Consider the following 22,421-nt stretch of genomic DNA (forward strand, 5'->3'; position numbering starts at 1 on the left):
AAGGGCAGACCCGCGGGGCCGCCACCAGGCCAGGCCGCCGCCGCCGCCCCTCCCCCCGCCGCGTGGCGCCAACAAAAGAAGGCCCGGAACAAAGGCGGCGCCCCGGCCGCCCGCCGCACATACCCCGCGTCCTCCTCGTTCTTGCTGGCGTTGATCTGGTCTCCTTCGGCGCCATTCTGATTCCCGGCCGGGGGAGCCGCGGTCCCGGCTACGGCCCCTGTCGCGGATCCGGCGCCGACCCCGGCCGGCGACTCGCCTTCGGGGGCGGCCTCGTGTCCGTTCTCGGTGGCGCCTGTCGTCTCCATGGGTTGCTCCTCACCCGCTTCCGACATGCCTAGACCGGTGCGTGGCGGCTCCTGCAAGAGCGGCCACATGCGGCGACGCGCGTCAGCTGGCCCGGCGCCCGCCCCGATTTCCTGAGCGCCCACCCGCCCGCCGGCCCGGCCGCTTACCTCGCCGCGGATGACGCTGCGGGGCCCGCTCGTTCCCACCTGCCGGGGAAGGCGCCGCGGGTTCAGCCGCGCTCAAGCTCGCGCTGCTGGGGCCGCTTCCCGACCCCGTTCCCGCCGCCTTGGCCGCCGCGCAGAACCACAAACTCACGGCCCGCGCGGTTCCGCCGCCTGACAATGCCGACTCGTGGCGCTCTTTATAATGCCGAAGCTGGGGTCCACCTCGCAACAAAGCGCGTGTTCATTGGCTGCATCCTCCCGTCTGTCAGCCTTAGGCTGGCATCCCATTGGCTGCAACGGCGCGCGCGCTCTAGATCCGGACGGGCTTTATCCTAATCTTAGAACCCGCGCGAGTTTGGGGGCCCGATGAGGGTTCCGGACGCCGGGCGGGACGATGGCATATTCCGGGTGCCCGGCAGCCCGAGCCCAGCGGCAGAGAAGCCCAGAAAGAATCCTTAACCCCTGAGGCCGCAGTCTTTCGCTTCTGTGCCCCCCACCCCCGTCCCAGCACTGGCGACCTAGACCACCTCATTTCCCAAAACGGGGAACGGCGCGAGGAAGTCTCGCAGCCCAAGGTCGCCTGGCTGGAAGAGGCAGAACTGGGGCCCCGGAACCTGGGCTTCCGGCCTTGGGCGCGTGGGTTCTCGGCCTGCCCTCCCCTTGCCCTTGGTGCCCCTCACAGCCCAGCGCTCCCGGCCTTCCGGCCGCCTCCCCTCCCGACAGTGATGGGGTAGGGGCATCTGGTGCCAACGGCGGGGAAGAACCATAGACCCCTGTGTTCCCCAATCCTTGGTCGCCGGCCCCATCTCGATAATTAGCATCACACTGGTACTTTTGCTTGCTTAAATCTTTCGTTTAATTCATTTTTGCTAAAATTTATTTTTAACAAAGCATAATCACCCCCATGAAATCATGAGTTGCGGGGTCGCTGGTTAGTTATCTTTTTCTAATACACAAAAATACAAAATCATATCTTGACTATCAGGCTTCAAAGGCCTGCGTAATCCCATGATTCCTTTTAATCATTTGGGGCCCCAAACAACCCAGGATTACATCCTCAGAAGCCTGGGGATTCACCAGGTAGCAACAGAACACAAATAGCTGACATTTCCCGCTAGACTCCTGCAGCCAGGCCCTGTGCAAAGGGCGGAGCATTCTGTTCTTTCATCTGGTCTCTTCACAACCCTGTGGTGGTAGGTACCACCACAGTCACCAGTTTATAAATTAGAAAATGGAAGGCAACAGCCGTGGCCAAGGCTACACTGCCAACCCTGCCTTAATCCAGTTAGCTGCCCAATGGAATTACTGTGAGGATGAAAACTTTGACAATCATATTTTTTTAAAACTCCAAACTTCAGATTTTTCTACAAAAATCTGAAGATTTGGCCACACTGGGCTGCATTCCCCCAAGGCAGCAATCAACAATAGCTGGTCACCCACCCTCAGGTAAGCCAGTGCCCCGTGGTTCACCCCAGGGCCTACCTTACTTCTTCACTCTTTCAGGCTAGATTCCATAACTGGAATTCACTTCTCTCCATAAAACCTTAGTCATGGCACTGCCAGGTAATCTGGCAGTAAGGCTTGTGGGGAAGTCCCCAACTTCTCAGCCCACCTCTACCAGCTGCCCTCGCCCACTCACAGAAATAAGGGCCAGTAATGTCACCCACAAATGATGGGTGAAACTGGCCAAGCAATCAAAGTGATTCAGACAATTAAGTTCAAAGTCAAATGGTGTAAGTGCAGTCCTAGGACATAACTACTGGGGGCCTAGGTCCACTTAGTCTCCTGCACTCGTTCAAGCGGATTCCTTTAGCACAACTCAGAAACGCTTTCAATGACGATATATCAAGTTTGAGCATAACAGGATTTGGACAGTGCTTCACAGTTTGCAAAACGCTTTTACCAACACTGCTTCATTGGAGCTTCAAAATAGCTTTGGGCAGTTATCCATACTTTATAGCCAAGGGCACTGAAATTGCATGGCTAAAAAGTGTGGCTGCAAAGCCAACACTTCCAATTGGATTGGAGATTGTTTCCAGGGCTCCAGGCTGCTGTGGGCCACAGTGTCTTGGAGCTTCAGTTCCTTGATAGAAGATCTCATATCTGATTAAATTATTGTGAAGCTCAAATGAGGTAATGGCTAGAAAACACATGGTAAATTATAAAGAACCGTGAGCCGGTAGGGGTCAGGGAGAATGCTTTATATTGCATCCCACAGTGTTTCTGACCAAGGCAGGGCACCGCGCTGTTGGGAAGAAGTAGAGAGTCCCTCTGACACAAGGATCCCCCCTCTTGTTATTGGATCTCGCTAAGTAGACAGCACCTTCCATGGCAATGAGGTTCTCAAGTCAGCCAGAGGCTCAATTACCCCTAGAAACCCTTTAAAAGGCCTAGAGTACAGTAGCCTGGGCTTTGAGGATTCAAACTGTATAGAAATATATGTGTAGAGTGTGTACAGTCTTCAATCTGGAAAACAGAGGACAGGCACAATGCATTTTGACAGGGTTTTTGTTTTTGTTTTTAAATACAAATATATTTTCCTCACGTTCTTCCTTTTTTTTTTTTTTTTTGGCTGAGCCTGCAAGAAGGCACTTGTGTGAGTTAACTGCAGATATGCTGTGACTCTACTGCAGCCAATTCCCACCCTGGCCACTTCCCACACTTCCCCAGATACACTCCAGCTCCCCTGCTTCAAGGCCAACTCTGGCTACGGCCAGAGGACTCTTTCTAAGACACAAGTCTGGTCTTGTCACTTGTTGTTAGGGGCCCTTGAGTCAGTTCCAACTCATAGCGACCCTATGTACAACAGAACGAAACACTGCCCTGTCCTGTGCCATCCTCACAACCGTTATGCTTGAGCCCATTGTTGCAGCCACTAGGTCAATCCATCTCCTTGAGGCTCTTCCTCTTTTTTGCCGACCCTCCTCTTTGCCAAGCATGATGTCCTTCTCCAGGGACTGATCCCTCCTGTAACATGTCCAAAGTATGTGAGACAAAGTCTCGCCATCCTTGCTTTTAAGGAACATTCTGGCTCTGCTTCTTCCAAGACAGATTTGTTCATTCTTCTGGCAGTCTATGGTACATTCAGTATTCTTCACCAATACCATAAATAAAGGCATCGATTCTTCTTCGGTCTTCCATATTCATTGTCCAGCGTTCGCATGCATATGAGGCAATTGAAAATACCATGGCTTGGGTCAGGCGCACCTTAGTCCTCAAAGTGACATCTTTGCTTTTTAACACTTTAAAGAGGTCTTTTGCAGCAGATTTGCCCAATGCAATACGTTGTTTGATTTGACTGCTGCTTCCATGGGTGTTAATTATGGATCCAAGTAAAATGAAATACTAGACAACTTTAAAATTTTCTCGATTTATCATGATGTTGCTTATTAGTCCAGTTGTGAGGATTTTTGTTTTATGTTAAGGTGCAATCTGTACTGAAGGCTGTAGTCTTTGATCTTCATCAGTACGTGCTTCAAGTCCTCTTCACTTTCAGCAAGCAAGGATATCATCTGTATATTGCACGTTGTTAACGAATCTTCCTGCAGTCCTGATGCCCCATTCTTCTTCATATAGTCCAGCTTCTCAGATTATTTGCTCAGCACACAGATTGAATGAGTAGGCTGAAAGGATACACCCTTGACACACACCTTTCCCGACTTTAAACCACGCAGTACCCCGTTGTTCTGTTCAAATGACTGCCTCTTGGTCTATGTACAGGTTCCTTGTGAGCACAATTAAGTGTTCTGGAATTCCCATTCTTCACAATGTTATCCATAATTCGTTATGAACCACACAATTGAATGCTTTTGCATAGTCAATAAAACACAGGTAAACATCTTTCTGGTATTCTCTGCTTTCAGCCAAGATCCATCTGACATCAGCAATGATAGCCCTCATTCCACATCCTCTTCTAAATCTGGCTTCAACTTCTAGCAGTTCCCTGTCAATGTACTGCTGCAGCTGCTTTTGAATGATCTTCAGCAAAATTTTACTTGTGTGTGATATTAATAATACTGTTTGATAATTTCCACATTCTGTTGGATCACCTTTCTTTGGAATGCGCACAAATATGAATGTCTTCCGGTTGGTTGGCCAGGAAGCTGTCTTCCAAATTTCTTGACATAGATGAGTGAGCACCTCCAACACTGCAACTGTTTGTTGAAACATCTCAACTGGTATTCCATCAATTCCTGGACCCTTGTTTTTCACCAATGTCTTCAGTGCAGCTTGGAGTTCTTCCTTCAGTACCATAGGTTCCTGATCATACGCTACCTCCTGAAATGGTTGAACATCAACCAATTCTTTTTTGGTACAGTGACTCTATGTATTCCTTCCATCTTCTTCTGATGCTTCCAGCATTGTTCAATATTTTCCCCATAGAATCCTTCAATATTGAAACTCAAGGCTTGAATTTTTTCTTCAGTTCTTTAAGCTTGAGAAATGCTGAGCATTTTCTTCCCCTTTGGTTTTCAAACTCCAGGTCTTCGCACATTTCATTATAATACTTTACTTTGTCTTCTCGAGCTGCACTTTGAAATCTTCTGTTCAGCTCTTTTATGTAATCATTTCTTCATAAGCTTTAGCTATTTGACGTTTCAAGAACAAGTTTCAGAGTCTCTTCTGACATCCATTTTGGTCTTTCTTTTTTGTCTTTTTAATGACCTTTTACTTTCTTCATATATGATATCCTTGATGTCATTCCACAACTCGTCTGGTCTTCAGTCATTAGTGTTCAATATGTCAAATCTGTTCTTGAGATGGTCTCTAAATTTAGGTGGAATATACTCAAGGTTGTACTTTGTCTTTTGTGGACTTGCTCTAATTTTCTTCAGCTTCAACTTGAACTTGCATATGAGCAATTGATGGTCTGTTCCGAAGTCGGCCCCTGACCTTGTTCTGACTAATGATATTGAGCTTTTCCATCGTCTCTTTCCACAGATGTAGTTGATTTGATTCCTATGTATCCCATCTGGTGAGGTCCATGTGTATAGTCACCATATATGTTGTTGAAAAAAGTTATTTGCAATGAAGTTCTTGCAAAATTCTATCATGCAATCTCCAGCATCATTTCTATAACCAAGGCCGTATTTTCCAGCTACCAATGCTTCTGTTTCCAACTTTCACATTCCAATCACCAGTAATTATCAGTGCATCCTAATTGCATGTTTGATCAACTTCATACTGCAGTTGGTAAAAATCTTCAATTTCCTCATCTTTGGCATTAGTGGTTGGTGTGTAAATTTGAGTAATAGACATATTAACTGGTCTTCCTTGTAGGCGTGTGGATATTATCCTATCATTAACATCATTGTACTTCAGGGTAGATCTTGAAATGTTCTTTCTGAAGTTGAACGTTACACCATTCCTCCTCAATCTGTCATTCCTGGCATAGTAGGCCATACGATTGTCCAATTCAAAATGGCCAGTACCAGTCCATTTCAGCTTACTAATGCCTAGGATATTGATCTTTATGCATTCCATTTCATTTTTGACGACTTACAATTTTCCTAGATTCATACTTCGTACAGTCCACGTTCTGATTGTTCATGGATGTTTGCAGCTGTTTCTTCTCATTTTTCGTCATGCCACATCAGCAAATGAAGGTCCTGAAAGCTCGACTCCATCCGTGTCATTAAGATCGACTCTACTTTGAGGAGGCAGCTCTTCCCTAGTCGTATTCTGAGTGCCTTACAACCTGAGGGGCTCATCTTCCAGCACTATGCCAGACAATATTCCACTGCTATTCATAAGGTTTTCACTGGCCAGTTTTTCAGAGTAGACTGCCAGGTCCTTCTTCCTAGTCTGTCTTAGTCTGGAAGCTCTGCTGAAACCTCTCCACCATGGGTGACCCTGCTGGTATTTGAAATACCAGTGGCATAGCTTCTAGCATCACAGCAACATGCAAGCCACCACCGTACGACAAACTGACAGACGCATAGGGTCACTACTCTGTGTGAAAACCCTGGCTGGCTTCCCGCTGCTCTGAGGATGAAGTTCTAACCTGAATATGAGTGATACAGACACTTGGAGCACAGAAATCCATGGGCTCCACCCCCATTCCCAGCCTCCCTTGCTGAGTGGTCTGTGAGTAGAAGAGTTACTTCCAGGCCTGGGCAGTTAAGACTGGGGGTCTCACCCATGTTCACTGCAGCACTGTTCACAATAGCAAAAAGACAGAAGCAACCTAGATGCCTATCAACGGACGAATGGATAAACAAATTATGGTATATCCACACAATGGAATATTACACAATGATAAAGAACAATGATGAAGCTGTGAGACATCATATAACATGGTGGAAGCTGGAACTTATTATGCTGAGTGAATTTAGTCAGTTACAGAAGGACAAATACTGTATAAGACCATTATTATAAGAACTCAAGGAAAGGTTTAAACACAGAAGAAAACATTCTTTGATGGTTACGGGGGTGGGGAGGGAATGTGAGGGTTATTCACTAACTAGATAGTAATTAAGAATCATCTTAGGTGAAGGGAAGGACAGCACACACTACAGGGGAAGCCAGCACAACTGGACTAAACCAAAGCTAAGAAGCTTCCTGAATACAATCAAATACTTTGAGAGACAGAGTAGCAGGGATGAGGGGTCTGGGGACCATGCTTTCAGGGGACATCTAGGTCAACTGGCATAACAAAGCTTATTAAGAAAATGTTCTGCATCCTACTTTGGTGAGTGGTGTCTGGGGTCTTAAAAGCTTGCAAGCGGCCATCTAATATACATTAATTGGTCCCAACCACTTGGAGTAAAGGAGAATGAAGAACACCAAAGACACAAGGAAAGTATTAGCCCAAGAGACAGAACGGGCCACATAAACCAGAGACTTCATCAGCCTGAGACCAGAAGAACTAGATGCTGCCCGGCTACCACCAAGGAACATCCTGACAGGGAACACAACAGAGAGCCCCTGATGGAGCAGCAGAAGGATGGGGCACAGAACACACACTCTATGAAGAAGACCAGACTTAATGGTCTGACTGAAACTGGAGGTACACTGGAAAACATGGTCCCTGGACTCTCTATCAGCCCAGAACTGAAACAATTTCGGAGCCCAACTCTTCAGACAGGGATTGGACTGGACTGTGGGACATAAAGTGATACTCATGAAGAATGTGCCTCTTAGTCAAGTAGATACAAGAGACCAAAGGGGCAGCTTCCGTCCAGAGGTGAGATGGGAAGGCAGAGAGAGTTAGGAGCTGGTTGAATGGTCATGGGGAATCAGGAGCAGAAAGGAAGAATGTGCTGTCACAGAATGGGGTGAGCAATTAGGGTCTCATAACAGTGTATGTTAAAGAAAAAAATTTTTGTATGAGAGATTAACTTGAAATGTAAACTTCATTTAATTACAACAATAAAAGAAAAAAAAAAAAAAAGACTGGGGGTCTCCTCCAGACCTCTCTTCCCCTGCTCTGTGGACCCTAGAGGCCATATGTTCTACATGTGAGAGCTACATTAGGGAAAAGAGCTGTTTGACCCATGTCACACTTTACGCGAGTGAGAAATGAAACTGTATGGCATTAGGCCACTGAGATTTGGTGGTTTATCTGTAATCGCGGCCTCACTTAGCATGACTATCCTACAAGGCCTGTGAGGTCAGGCATGAGCCACATCTCATTCCCACTCTCCACTCTAGCCATGCTGAATTTATTTTCTGGAACTTAACTTCTTGCCCCTAGACCTTTGTACCTGCTGTTCCCCCTACCCGGAATACTCTTCCCCAAATGTCACCTGCCTACTCTACATATCCTTCAAGCTTCTGCTTGCTCTAGGAAGTGTTCTGTCATGCCCCACAGTAAGGGACCCTCTCAGATCACAGATCACAACATTGAACTGACTGTGAGTTCAGTGAGATCCAGCACTATGCCTGTGTTTTCACCCAAGACTGTCAGTGGGCAATCCAATGCCTGCTGAATAACTATAGAGTCTCTCTCTTTTTTTTTCAGTTTTATTTTTTTATTGTTGTAGTTTAAATGAAATTTACATTTCAAGTTAGTCTCCCATACAAAGATTTATACATACATTGTTATGTGACCCTAACTGCTCTCCCCATACTGTGACAGTACACTCCTCCTTTCCACCCGATTCTCCATGGAATGACTATAGAGTCTCTTAAGCCAAGGTTACAAACCTTGTCAGCTGAGTCTGACTCTCAGACATGCTTGCTTATGCTACATAGTGCTTTGAATATTTCTAAAAATTATTTGCCAACATTGATAAATTATGATATTTCCACAAAATGTTATACTTCCAGTTACTTTTGGAAAATTGTTAGATGAAGTCACACCGGGCCACAGTCTCACATGTCCATTTCACTGCCCCCAGCAGATGGAGCAGGTGCTGTCCAGCTCCCTCCAGCCTTCACCGCGTCCTACTGTCTTATTCCTGACCCAGGAAGTTCATTTTCATTGAATGAAAGCATCTGTAATATAAATCTCTGACTAAATCACCACATAGCTCAGCTTCATCATCCTTAAAATAGGACAGGTCATCTTTTAACCTGTCTCTAAGTACTCCTGCAAGGATCAGAGAGACTGGATGCAAAAGCATTTAGCACAGTGTCTGACATGTAATAGCTATAAACGGTAGCTGCTATTACTACTTACTACTAACAACAACATAACAATAGCATCTAAGGAATGAATTCTTTACTGGCTGCAGTGCAATAGGTTTCTCTTCATATATGGTGTAAAAATTGCACGGTGGCATCTGACCTCCTCTAACGTCACGAGGGGGGAGAATCACCATCCGCATCAGCATCAGCCCAAAGCTGATCCCTATTGAAGTGGAGGTCAAATATACCTCCACCTTCCAATCTTTTTAACCAATTCTGACACCAGCCGTCCCTCCAACGTCAATCTCTACTTCTCTGCTAGGTTCGATAATTCATTGCAATGGCCACACAGATCTCACAGACCATACTCATAGTTGTGGGGTTTATGAGAGAAGTAACAGGTTACAGCTCAGGATCAGGATCAGGAAGCATGTAGGCAAAGTCTCCCTTCTTCAGTGCAGGACAGCTCTCTCAGCTCCTCTTGGCCCCCTGAAGACAGGCTCCTCTTGGCTCCCTGAGGACAGGCTCCTCTCAGCCTCCTCAGGACAGGTTCCTTCTCTCGGCCCTCGGCCCTTGGCGCTGCTCAGTCAAGTGTTACAAAGCTCTTTAGCTCCTCTGATAAGTGTCCAGAGGCACCCCACTCCACCAGGAAGCCTCCTGCCTGGAGGTGCTCAGCTCCTACTCCATGGGTCAGCACATCCACTGTAGCCACCTCGTTCTGTGGGCCAGGAAGCCCAGTGTGTCATCTCCTGCCGGTCTCCTGGTTCTGCTGCTGCTGTTTCTCTGCCACGCTTGCCACCACTTCTTGCTGTTTTGCACCTTCTCCAGTGTTATAGATCGCTGTCTCCTGGGTATAGGAGGTTCTCAGCACAGAGACCGCAGGTCCAAAAGGCATGCTCCACTCTTGGCTCTTCTTTCGTGATGGTAGTGTGGTCCCCCTTTTCCACCTCTGAGATGGCTCATTTTAACCCTACTGGGATGGCAAAACTGACCAATCCCCTCATTAGGGTTCCACGCACCTTATTTGCATTGTTAGCAAGCTCTCCAGTCCCCTTGGTGGGTCATAAGCACCTTATCTGCAAAATCCCAATCACTGTGTGGGAGTCACAAAGACTAAGACAAGAAGGGCCATATTAAGTAATTCACTGCACTGTGTATGGCCTTTCAGGCCTTGGGTTTATAATTTTGCCAAAAATGATTGATTGAGCTGAAGTCTGTCCTGTGGTTGGTCTGTTTTATGCACCTTGCAGGGACTGGTCGATTTGCTATGCAAACAGTGGCTTGAAAATCTACCCAATAGGACTGAATGAATTGTGGGGATTGGTCAGTTTAAGGTCCTGCCGAGAAGGCCATGCCTTGAAATTGACAAGGTGGTTGCTTACATTAAGTAGCCAACTCCACAGAGTGGGTGGGGGACCTCACTAACATCAAGAAGAATCTGGAGCACAGCATGTCCTTTGGACCCAGGGTCCCTTTACTGAGAACCTCCTAGACCCAGAAGAGAAAGTTATAACACTCAAGATAGCAAGCAGCAGAGAAAAGCAATGTACTGCTGAACGGCAGAGAAACAGTGGCAGCAATACAAGTAGCAGGAACCACGAGACTGGCAGACGGTGGCAGTGGGCAAGTCAGCCCATGGAGCAGAGCTGGACATCTCCAGGCACCTGGTAAAGGGAAAGCAGCTGCAGTCTGGGCCCATGCAAGCAGACGCCTCAGCAAAGCAAGTGAAGTGTCAGGGCTGAGCTTACCTGTCTTTGGTGGCAGGTGATGCACCAGCTGTGCTGAGAGCTGTAACCCTAAAGCCTAGAAGGGCCCAGTGGTAGAGGCTTTGGAGATCCTGTGCAGGAGTCCTCCCGCTGGCGAGGCAAGACCCCACCCATTGTTGTCCAGTTGATTCCAACTCATACCGATCCTATAGCAGAGTAGAACTGCCCTATAGGGTTTCCAAAGCTGTAAATCTTTATGGAAGCATACTGTCACATCTTTCTCCCATGGATCAGCTGGTGGGTTCGAACCGCCGACCTTTTGATTAGGAACCAAGCACTTAAACACTACCCCCACTTGCTCCTTCAAGGCAAGGCCCAGTGAGGCCCAATGGCAGAGCAGAAGTCTTGGGAGCCACGCAAGCCCCCTGGGCAGTGTGGTGGTAGCAGAAGGCAGAGAGGCATGCATGGGCCAAGGGGGATGTGCGCACAGCTGAGAAGGGTACATGCACAGCCAAAAGCAGCCAGGAGTGCTGTCCTGATTGGAAGCTGTCTTGATTGACAAACTGCATCCTGTCTCCTGAGTTACTTCCAAGTTGATCCTGATCCCAACTTGTAGCCTGTTATTTCCTTAATAAACCACCTAACCGTGAGTATAGTCTATGAGTTCTGTGTGGCCATTGCAATGAATTATTGAACCCAGCAGAGAGGTAGAGAGTACTGCAGGGGGAATGACTGGTGTCAGAAATGGTAAAAAAAGTTGGAAAGTAATGTCTGACCTCCACCTCCTAGTAACAAGCTTTATGCTGATCTTGATTCTTATCCCTTGTGGATGTAGACATGTCCTGACACTAGACTATATCTGCTGAGTTCATGCCTCAGAGAGAATCCTCAAAACAAACTTGGAAGATCCTGAGAAACTCTGCCATCAGCCATGTGGTGCAATGGATCACTTTTTTCACTTGGGTGGGACTACACAAATAAGGTAATCGTGGCCCGCCAAGGGGATTGGATAGCTTGCTAATAATGCAAATAAAGTTCATGGCACCCATGTGGGGGTGGTACCATGCAAATAAGGTCTATGGAACGCTAACAAAGGGATTGGTCAGTTTTGCCATCCTGCTAGGCTTAAAATGAACCATCCCAGAGGTGGGAAAGGAGGATCTCACCACCACCAAGAAAGAAGAGCCGGGAGTAGAGCACATCCTTTGGACCTGGGATCCCTGCACTGAGAAGCTGCTGGAACCAGGAGACTGAGAGACAGAGACAGAGAGAGGGCTGTAACACTGAAAACGGCGAGAAGCAACAGCAGAGAAATGGCAGCAGCAGAACCAGGAGACTGTGCAGTGGGCCAGGAGCCCACAGAAAGAGAAAGCTGAGCATCTTTGGGCAGGAGACTTGCTGGAGGAGTAGGGTGCCTCCGGGCACTTAGTGGAACTAGGTTTGCTGACCCACGGAGAGCTGAGCGCCTTTGGGCCAAGGCTTACTGGCAGAGTGGAGTGCCTCTCAGCACTTATCGGAAGAGCTAAAAGAACTTTGTAACACTTGCCTGAGCAGGGCAGAGGCCAAGGGACCAGAGAGAGGCATGCCTGCAGGCACAGCTGAGAAGAGGCTGTCCTGATGGAAGAACTATATCCTGAGCGTTCCTGAACCTGAATTGTAACCTGTTACTTCCCTGATAAACTCCATGATCATGAGTATTGTTTGTGAGTTCTGTGTGGCCATTGCAATGAATTATGGATGCTTGGTCAGAATTGGTAAACACAGCAGAGATAGGACACATGTCTGACCTTTGCCTCATAGAAATCAGCCTTGGGCTGTTGATCTTGATTCTCCTTCCTCTTTGTGAAGTCAGAGGAGGTCAGACACTACCCCCACACCATTTTTACATGCTACCTCCCTGAAGTCACATCTTGTGATAGCCACCCTTCATCCTGCTTGGTCTTAGATGCAGCGTCTGCCCACCAGAGGTCAATCATAAATGACTTGAAAATCTTCTGGAATCAGACCTCATTGGAATAGGTGGTGTTGTTAGCTGCTGTCAAGTCAGCCCCCAACTCATGGTAACCCCATACACAATGGGATTGGACTGTTGTAATCCATAGGGGTTTTCACTGGCTGATTTTTGGAAGTAGATCACCATGCCTTTCTTCCTAGTCCATCTTAGTCCGGAAGCTCCACTGAAACCTGTTCAGCATCATAGCAACACACAAGCTTCCACTGACAGACAGGTGGGGGCTGTGCGTGAGGTGCGATGGCTTGGAATCAAACCCAGGTCTCCCACATGGAAGGTGAGATTTCTGTCACTGAACCACAATTGCCCCCATGTGATTCAAACCCTAACTCTCCTAGTTTTCTCAGGAACTCACAAGGTTATGCACAGTCGGACAGCAAGCCAAGGTTCCCAGCCTGGGTTCACGTCACAATCTCCCGAAAAGCTTTTAAAATTTCAGATTCCCAGGTCCTTGCAGAGCTGCTCAAATTCAGATTCTCAGGTGGAATTTCACTTTTATACAGCATTCTGGGCACCAGGTGTCTTAGGCTGAGTTCTCTAGAGAAGCAAAACCAGTAAAGCATATAAATATATATAGAGAGAGAGTTACATCAAGAAAATGGCTCACGCGGTTGTGGAGGCTGGAATGTCCTGAGTTCATGGGTCAGGATAGAGGCTTCTCCTGATTCACAGAGCTGCAGGGGCTGGCAACTTAAGATCGGCAGATCAGAGAGCAGGGCTCTTGTTCACAGGCTGCGAAGATAGACGAATCCTAAGATCGGCAGGCAAGACCGCAGGTAAGCTACTAGCTCAAGTCCCAAGAACCGGCGGTCAGACGAACAGGAGCCAGCTGCAGGATCCAGAGTGAGCAAAAGCCACGAGCACTGCCAGAATGTCCACTTATATTCAATGCAGGCCACACACCCAAGGAAATTCCCTTTCAACTGACTGGCTACTCATACCAGATTCCATCATGGAGGTGATCACATTATATCAAATCTCATCATGGACATGCTCACAATATCATACGACTGCCAAACCACTGAGAATCATGGCCCGGTCAAGCTGACACACAACCTTAACCATCACACTAGGCATTAACAGATTTTAGAAAGCACTGCTGCAGAGGAGGGAAAAGTCCACGAAACTGGAAAGTGCTCATCTCTTCTCTGAGGGGCAGCAGCACCTCCTAAAAGACAGCCTTGGGGAGTCTGTTGTTTCTATTTAGGTTCCAGCACCACCACTACGTCAGTGTGGACCTGGGGGACTCTCTCTTTGAGCTTCAGTTTTGGATTATGCAACAGTTCACATGCCCACTCTTTTATTCACACCTGGGGCTTCAATTCCATCTATATGCCCAGGACTCCCAGGGCAGGCTTGTTCTCTGAGCTCTAAACCCTCACACAGAACTTTTCCTCAACATCTCTACTGAACTTTCCCCAAGGCACCTCAATCTCAACATGTCCAAAACTGAATATATGGCATTCCCCTGAATCCAGATCCTCTTCTGGTGTTCTCCATAAAAACCAGTTGCTGTCCAGTCAACTCTGACTCATGGCAATCCCATGTGTGTCACAGTAAAACTGCACTCCATAGGGTTTTTAATGACATTTTTTGGAACTAGATAACCAGGTGTTTCTTCCAAGGTGCCTCTGGGTGGACTCAAACCACCAACCTTTCAGTTAGCAGATGAGCACACTAGCCATTTGTACTACTAAGGGACTCCCTGGTGTTCTCAGCCACAGTGAAATCCTCTACCATCTATCCATCTGTGCAAGCCAGGAACATAGGTGTGGTCAGCCGTGATGCCCTTCTCTACCTCACCTCCCCCACAGTCAATCCGCCATATAGGCCTGAATGTGCCTTTATCACTCTGTCACCTACACTCAGGAATATTAGGGTAGGCTATGCTGCACTACTAAATAGAATCTGAACATGTAATTGCGCAATACAGTGGAAGTTTGTTCCCTATAGATTAATAGTCCCAGGGGATGTTCAGGTCAGAGAAACAGCTCTCCTCCATATAGTCATTTAAGGACCCAGGCCGCTTCCATCTTGTGGCTTTGCTGTCTCCTAGAGCCTTATCATCCTTGTGCAGCTGGCAGAAGGGAAAGGGGCACAGAGGAGCTAGCATGGGAGGCTTTAATGGTTCGGGCTTGGAAGCAGCACATGTCGCTTCTGCTCAGATTCCACTGGCTTGAACTCTGTCATGTGGCTTCACCTTACTTCAAAGGGCACTGGGAAGTGAGCTTAGAAGCAGCCTGCATAAAGAAAGCAAGAACATTAGTATAAGGATAGACATATGGATCAATGGAACAGAATTGAGAGTAAAGACACAGACTGATACATTTATGGCTAACTGATTTTCAACAAGGGTGACAAGTCCATTCAATGAAGAAAGAAGAGTTGCTTCAACAAATAGTGCTGGGGCAACTGGATTTCCACATGTAGAATGAACTCGGACCCCTACTTCACACCGTATATGAAAATTAACTCAAAATGGATCAATAATCTAAATATAAGAGCTAAAACCATAAAACTCTTGGAAGAAAACATAGGGAAAAACTTCAGGACCTTGGACTTCATAATAGATCCTTAGATGTGACACCTAAAGCACTAGCAACAAAAGATAAAATAGATAAACTGGACTTCATCAAAATTAAAAAACTTTTGGGCATCAAAGGACATTGCCAAGAAAGTGAAAAGACAATCTACAGGATGTGAGAAAATATTTGGAAATCACGTATCTGATAAGGGTTTAATATCCAGAATATATGAAGAACACCTACAACTCAACAACAAAAAGATGAACAACCCAATCAAAAAATGGGCAAAGGAGGGGCGGGGGTCTGGGGACCATGCTTTCAGGGGACATCTAGGTCAATTGGCATAACAAAGTTGATTAAGAAAATGTTCTGCATCCTACTTGGGTGAGTGGCATCTAGGGTCTTTAAACCTTGCAAGCGGCCATCTAAGATGCATCAATTGGTCCCAACCACTTGGAGTAAAGGAGAATGAAGAACACCAAAGACACAAGGAAAGTAGTAGCCCAAGAGACAGAAAGGGCCACGTGAACCAGAGACTTCATCAGCCTGAGACCTGAAGAACTAGATGGTGCCCAGCTACCACTAATGACCCCCTCTGACAGGGAACACAACAGAGAGTCCCTGATGGAGCAGGAGAAAGGTGCGGTGCAGAACTCAAATTCTAGTAAAAAGACCAGACTTAGTGGTCTGACTGAGACTAGAGGAACCCCAGAAAGCATGACTCTCTGTCAGCCCAGAACTAAAACAATTTCCAAGGCCAACTCTTCAGACAAAGATTGGACTGAACTGTGGGATATAAAATGATACTCGTGAAGAGTGTGCTTCTTAGCTCAAGGAGATACATGAGACTAAACAGGCAGCTTCTGTCTGGAGGCGAGATGAGAAGGCAGAGAGGGTTAGGAGCTGGTTGAATGGACACGGGAAATCAGAGGTGTAAAGGAGGAGTGTGCTGTCACAGTATAGGGAGAGCAATTAGGGTCACATAACAATGTATGTATAAATTTTTGTATAAAAGACTAACTTGAAATGTAAACTTTCACTTAAACTATAACAATAAACCAAAAATTTTTTTAAAAAAATGGTCAAGGGACTTGGATAGATGTTTCTCCAAAGAAGATATGCAAGTAGCCAACAAGTACATGCAAAGATGCTCAACATCATTAGTCATTAAAAAAATGCAGATCAAAACCACAATAGGACACCACTTCACATACACTAGGGCGATATTACCAGAAAAATGGAAAATAACAAGTGTTGGTGAGGATGTGGAGAAACTGGAACCTTTACCCACTACTGGTAGGAGTGTGAAATGGTGTAGCAGCTGTGAAAAACAGTTTGGCAGTTCCTCAAAAAGTTTAAACATAGTTACTGTATGACCCAGCAATTCCACTCCCAAGAGAAATGAAAATATATGTGCACACAAAAATTCACACAAGAGAGTTCATATCAGCACTATTCACAATAGCCAAAGGGTGGAAACAACCCAAATGCCCATCAACTAATGAACGGATAAACAAATTGCAGTATATCCACACAGTGGAATATAATCCAGCCATAAAAAGGAACGACATCCTGATACACGCTATGACACGGATAAACCTTGAAAACATTATGCTAAGTGAAAGAAGCCAGACACGGAAGAATAAATATTGTATGATTCTATGTACAGTGAAACCTGTGAGAGCTGGAACTTGATGGAACTGCCTTGTTTTTCCAGCACTCGTGAGTTTTCCACCTTTGACAGGGTACCGTCTCACCACTTTTCTATAGCTTCTTTAAGTGCAAAATATTTTCGCTTTCCTTGTCTGTGTAAGGTTTCCACTTTATACAGGTTCAGGCTTTCGCAGGTTTCACTGTACATGAAATATCCAGAACAGAAGAATCTATAGAGACAGAAAGCAGATTAGTGGTTTCCCGGGACTGAAGAGGGGCAGGAAGTGGAGCGTGACTGCTTAATGGGTGTGCAGCTTCCATTTGGGGTAATGAAAAATTTCTGGGATTAGATAGTGGTGACGGTTGAACAACACTGTGAATGTATTTAATGTGCTAAATTGACATTAAAATGGTTAAAATGGTAACTTTATGTCATGTGTGTTTCATCACAATTTTTAAAAAAAGGCAAAAACATATTGTGGTGCACAGTCTTCACAGTCTTCACCACAAGAGCCTTTCAAGAACTGTGTCTTCACGACCCTGAAGGGAACCTAGAAGAGGCACTCAGTCAGCCAGTCTGCCTTTCAATGAACTTCACCCAGCGCCTGTCCTTTGAGTCCCCCAGTCGCCATCATCAGAGGCAGCCCCTGCCCCAGAAGCTGATTCAGCTGTGGACGGCAGACAGAATACTTGCCGTGTAGTGAGATGAGTGTTGTGTCGGGGAAGCACTGGGGTAACACGGACACGTAGGAGGATCACCGAACAAAGTTGGGCAGGTGGGATAGGACAAGGCTTCCCAGAGGAGCCGCCTGAGCTGCATCCTGAAGGCTGACTGGGAGTTATTCAGGCAGAGATTGGAGAGAAGGGGGTCCAGGCAGAGGAAAGCGACTGGGCAAAGGCCCTAAGCCTGAGAAAGCAGAGACTGGAGAACTGCAAGTAGCTCCATACATGAGAGAGAGGAATTGAGACTGCCCAGTTAGACGGGGCATTACACGTGATCGTAAAGGGTTCAGATTTCTCCCACAGGAAACAGGAAGTCATCGAATACTATCACCGCATCACTATAATGATAGTCCAGGTGAGGGATGAGACATTCAGGAGCGAGAGTTGGTAGGACTGTGTGTTCCTGCACGGTTATGACTTGACTCCGTGCATATGGGCAGGAAGGCCTGAAAGCTAGACTGGAACCCCAGGGTGGAGAGCCTCGAATGCCAGGCCGTGCAGGGCAGTGGGCAGATGCTGACTGCCTCTCTCAAGGAGAGAACCACACCACCCCAGGCAATGCTGCCCCTTGCTTCTTGGCTGAGCCTGCCTCTGGTGGCCCAGTCTGCTTCCTCCATTTCATTAGTCCCTAATGGTTAGAAAAGTTCCGAGCAATGATACATTTCAAAGATCACGTTCAAATTCCTCATTAATAGAGAAGAAAACAGAAGGTCAGAGAAGGCCAGTAACTTGTCCAGCGGCACCAGACCTGGAACCCAGCTCAGGCCTCCAAACCCCTGGTTAGGGCTCGTCAGCACTGCCAGCAGCTCCTTTAAGACTCAGGCATTTAGGTCTAATCAGACCAGAGGGAAAGAGGCAAGAGGTGCATCAGAGGTTTTCATCCCTCGAGTGCTAAGGATGAAAGACCACAGAGATACGGACCAAGAAGCCCAGCCTCTCACCTGCAAGGGGAGAAACAGGAAGCCACAGACGGGCACCATCTCCTAGGCACAGACACAACTACCTTCTCCCTCCACTGCAGAGGGAGGTTCTGCCACCACTGGGGGAGGCAAAGCTGGCTCCATGGGTGCGAGCAGCAAGTGCTCAGAGTGGTGGCGGTGGCATCTGTTCCCAACACCAGGGCAGGACTCCCAGGCAGGGGAGTTGGAAGGCTGGTGATTGAGGAGAGAATTGGGTGGCTTACAGAGAAAGGAATAGTCTCCACAGGGAAAACAGCCAGAAGTTTTCTCCTGCCTTGAAAAGGAAGGATTCTTCAGCTGAATGCTGCATCTTAACATTGTTTCCACATTCTGCCAGTGAACTGGTCTGATTACTTCTGCAACTAGGGGCCCTGGTCTAGGCTGTGTGTGGAAGACAAGTGCACATCGTCTCCTGATTCAGGCGTCCAGAGAGGGAAAGTCCTCGGGGAGGCCCTCGTCCCATACTCACTCACCCGGCCAATTGCTCAGCAACCTCCTGCTTCTTGCTATTTATCTTGCTCCATGGCTATGGGGTGAAGAATTTAACTTAACCGAAAGTAATTTGCTGTTTGCCCTGGTTTCTTTGGAATTTCCTGAGTAATTGAGGATTTGTGCAAATGAATTGGGGGCTGGCTGCCTGATATCAGGGAGGGAAGATATGATTCAATTAATCATGCCTATGCAATGAGGCCTCAATCATGACTATGGAATAAGGCCCCAATAAAGGTTCTGGACACAGAAGCTCCATGGGCTTCCTGGTTAATGAAAGACATCTACACATGTGGGACGGTAGTGCTTCATATTGAGAATCCTCTCAGACCTTGTTCTCTGAGTCTCTTTGTTTGTATCTTTTTTTGCTTTAATAAAGCTGTGGTTGTAAGCATAGCACTTTCTGTGAATTCTGTGAGTCATTCCAGCAAATTATCAAACCCAAAGGAGTAGTGGGAGCCAGCAGGTAAGAAGTGAGGGAGCCCAGGGGGGACTCTATAGCTTGTGCCTATTTGGCAGTCAAAGGACAGTGTCCTTATATCTTGTGAGATCTGACCTAGCTCTGGGTGGCTAGGGTCAGAGAAATAACTGCCATATGGGTGGCTGGTGTCAGAACTAAACAAAGAAGTAAAAAGTGGGGATTTGTTATATCCTTATAGTTGAGGACAGAATAGTGGGATTCTGAGGTTTCCACACGATGCAGTTGGCTTCAGAAGTGGGATTACCACTCTATGCAACGGCCTCTCAAAACTGCCCCCAAACCAGCTCAATCCCCTATCCTCAAAGTTCCCCCACCCCACCACCTTCAACCTACTCCTACAGGGCCCTCACATCTCCCCTTACCTACTCCACCACCTTCCCTTAATGAAATCTGCTGTTCCCAGATGGCCCCAGTCTCTACTGCTGAATATCAGCACTGTACCTCCTTCCACCTCCCTCAACACAAAGGGAGGGGTCACCTCATTCCTCGCCCTCCAGCTGTACTCCTAGAGTAGCGCTGTACAAGAGAAATATGATGCAAGCCACAAATGCAAACACATGGCTAATTTAAAATCTTCTAATAGCCACATTAAAAAACTTTTAGATAATTAGCAAAAGTAAAAAGAAACAGGTGAAATAAATTTTAATAGTATATTTTACTTAGTCCATGCTGTGATGCTGGAAGCTATGTCACCAGTATTTGAAATACCAGCAGGGTCACCCATGGTGGACTGGTTTCAGCAGAGCTTCCAGACTAAGACTAGGAAGAAAGGCCTGATGATCTACTTCTAAAAATTAGCCAGTGAAAACCTCATGGATCACAACAGAACACTGTCCAGCTTGCCTGCTTTGGACACATCATCAAGAGGGACAGATCGATGGAGGAGGACACCGTGTTTGGTGAAGTGGAGGGCTGGCTGGTGAGGGCAAGGGAGACCCTCAGGAAGATGAACTGGAACAACAACGCACTTGAATATACCAACAATCATGAGGATGACGCAGGACCAGGCAACAGTTCGTTCTGTTCTACGTGAGTTGCCATGAGTCAGAGTAGACTGGATGGCAGTTATCTATCTACCTACCTATATAAAATATTCAACATTTCAACATCCAATCAACAATATTAGTGAGATATTTTACATTTTTTTAACCAAGTCTTTGAAATCCAGTGTGTATATTACACTTATAGGACGTATCAATTTGGCCTAGTCACGTTCCAAGTGCTCGTCAGCTACGTGTGGTGAGTGGCTACTGTATTGGACAGTACAGTTCTAGATCAAGGGTCTGCAAACTATGGCCCATGGGCCAGATCTGGTCTACTGCCTGTTTGTGTATGGTCCTTGAGTTAAGAATGACTTTTACATTTTTAAATGGTTGAGAAAAATCAAAATAAGAATAATATTTCATGACTCATAAAAATATATGAAATTCAAATTTCAGTGTCCATTAATAAACTTTTTAACTCTGTCAATAAAAAATTTATGGAAATTATGTCTTGTTAAGTAAGTATCTACACAATAATCCTGATTTTGCCTCTTAGTCCACAAAATCTAAAATATTTACTACCTGATCCTTTATAGAAAAAGTGTGCAGACCCTTGTTTGAGACCATTCACCTGCCCTCTTAACCACAACACAGAAGCTCAAGGTTTGGCTTTAGAATCAGGAGGCTGAGCACAAATCCCAGCTTCACCATGTCCCAACTCCAGGATTTTGAACAAGTCACTTTCTCTATTTAAGCCTCAATTTTCTTCATCTGAAAATAGGGTTAGCACTACGTGGGGGAAACAAGGGTGAAGTAACAGGTGAAAAAACCTACAGCAGGCCAAGAGAGCTGGTCACTCATTCACTCCTTTCCCTCGAGTATCCCATCTGCCTCCCTCTCTTCACACACCAGACTGCAACACCTGTCCATCTGACTAAGTTATCTCATCCTGGTGACACCTGCAACATCCTTCTCCCAGCATCCTCAGTATTTCCACTGTACCAAAGGCTGGAACCACAGATTAGTGGATTCTTGATCACTTTGGCAGCGCAAACCTTCATCTTCCTGGAACAGCCTCCTACTTTCGTCACCAAATCCTGTTTCCTCCAAGAAGACACGCACCCATCCAGCAGTCCTCTACCAGCTCACAGCTCTCCCCTCCCCCGCAGTCTGACCACGGTACTTCCTGCACACCCTAGCGATCTGGGCATGCGCACTGCCAGGGAGTCTGCGGGGGAGGGTGGGGGGGAAGGAGGGGGAGGAGGAGGGGCGGGGCGCACTCATCCAAGGGAGAACGAGTGCTTGGGCCTGGGCCCGCGCTTGACTCACACGGGATTCTCAACAGGTAGAATCCCACTTGAAAAGTGAGGTCCTGTGCCAGATTTCCAGAACCATGTCCTTGGACAAATGACAAAATGACACCACCAAATGACAAAAACATCAGTTCCATCACCCTGATCCTTACAGCGGCTACCTGTTTCAGCAGAGCCTCCTCCATCCCCTGCCCACCTCACCCAATCCTCTGCCTCCTTCTGCCTTTCCAGAATCAGCTCCAGTCATCAGCTGTCCCCAGCCAAGGTCGGCAAGGTCACAGTATGGGCTCAAGGAGCCCCAGTGGCACAGTGGTTAAGCGTTCACCTGTGTACCGAGAGGTCGGTGGTTGGAACCCACCAGCTGCTCTGCGGGAGAAAGCTATGACAGTCTGCTTTCATAGATTGTTGTTGTTGTTAGGTGCACTGAGTCACTTCCAGCTCATAGCAACCCTACGTGCAACAGAACAAAAACGTTGCCTGGTCCTGTACCATCCTCACAATCGTTGCTATGTTTAAGCCCATTGTTGCAGCCACCTTGTCAATCCATCTTGTCGAGGG

At 46.9% G+C, this 22,421-nt stretch overlaps 1 protein-coding gene and 1 long non-coding RNA gene across 3 annotated transcripts in view; both read right to left on the reverse strand.

Annotated features, from left to right (window-relative positions):
• HNRNPAB (heterogeneous nuclear ribonucleoprotein A/B) overlaps positions 1-622 on the reverse strand; it is a 6,614-nt gene extending 5,992 nt beyond the window's left edge. Inside the window, exons 1-2 of one of the 2 annotated variants that reach the window (XM_004371129.2) lie at positions 453-622; positions 124-356 (exon numbers count right to left, since the gene is read on the reverse strand). In XM_004371129.2, coding sequence (XP_004371186.1) covers positions 124-332 — 209 coding nt within the window. In that variant the 5' untranslated portion in view covers positions 333-356; positions 453-622. The remainder of the gene's footprint in view (positions 1-123; positions 357-452) is intronic. The other variant, XM_023726442.1, reaches the window with a different exon arrangement.
• Positions 623-13,686: 13,064 nt separating this feature from the next.
• Positions 13,687-22,421, reverse strand: part of LOC111819539 (uncharacterized) — a 41,386-nt gene continuing 32,651 nt past the window's right edge. The window contains exon 3 of the long non-coding RNA XR_002823137.1: positions 13,687-14,977. This is a non-coding gene — a long non-coding RNA (uncharacterized LOC111819539). The remainder of the gene's footprint in view (positions 14,978-22,421) is intronic.

Source organism: Trichechus manatus, unplaced genomic scaffold, assembly GCF_000243295.1.
Source record: "Trichechus manatus latirostris isolate Lorelei unplaced genomic scaffold, TriManLat1.0 scaffold00011, whole genome shotgun sequence".
Lineage (NCBI taxonomy): Eukaryota > Metazoa > Chordata > Mammalia > Sirenia > Trichechidae > Trichechus > Trichechus manatus.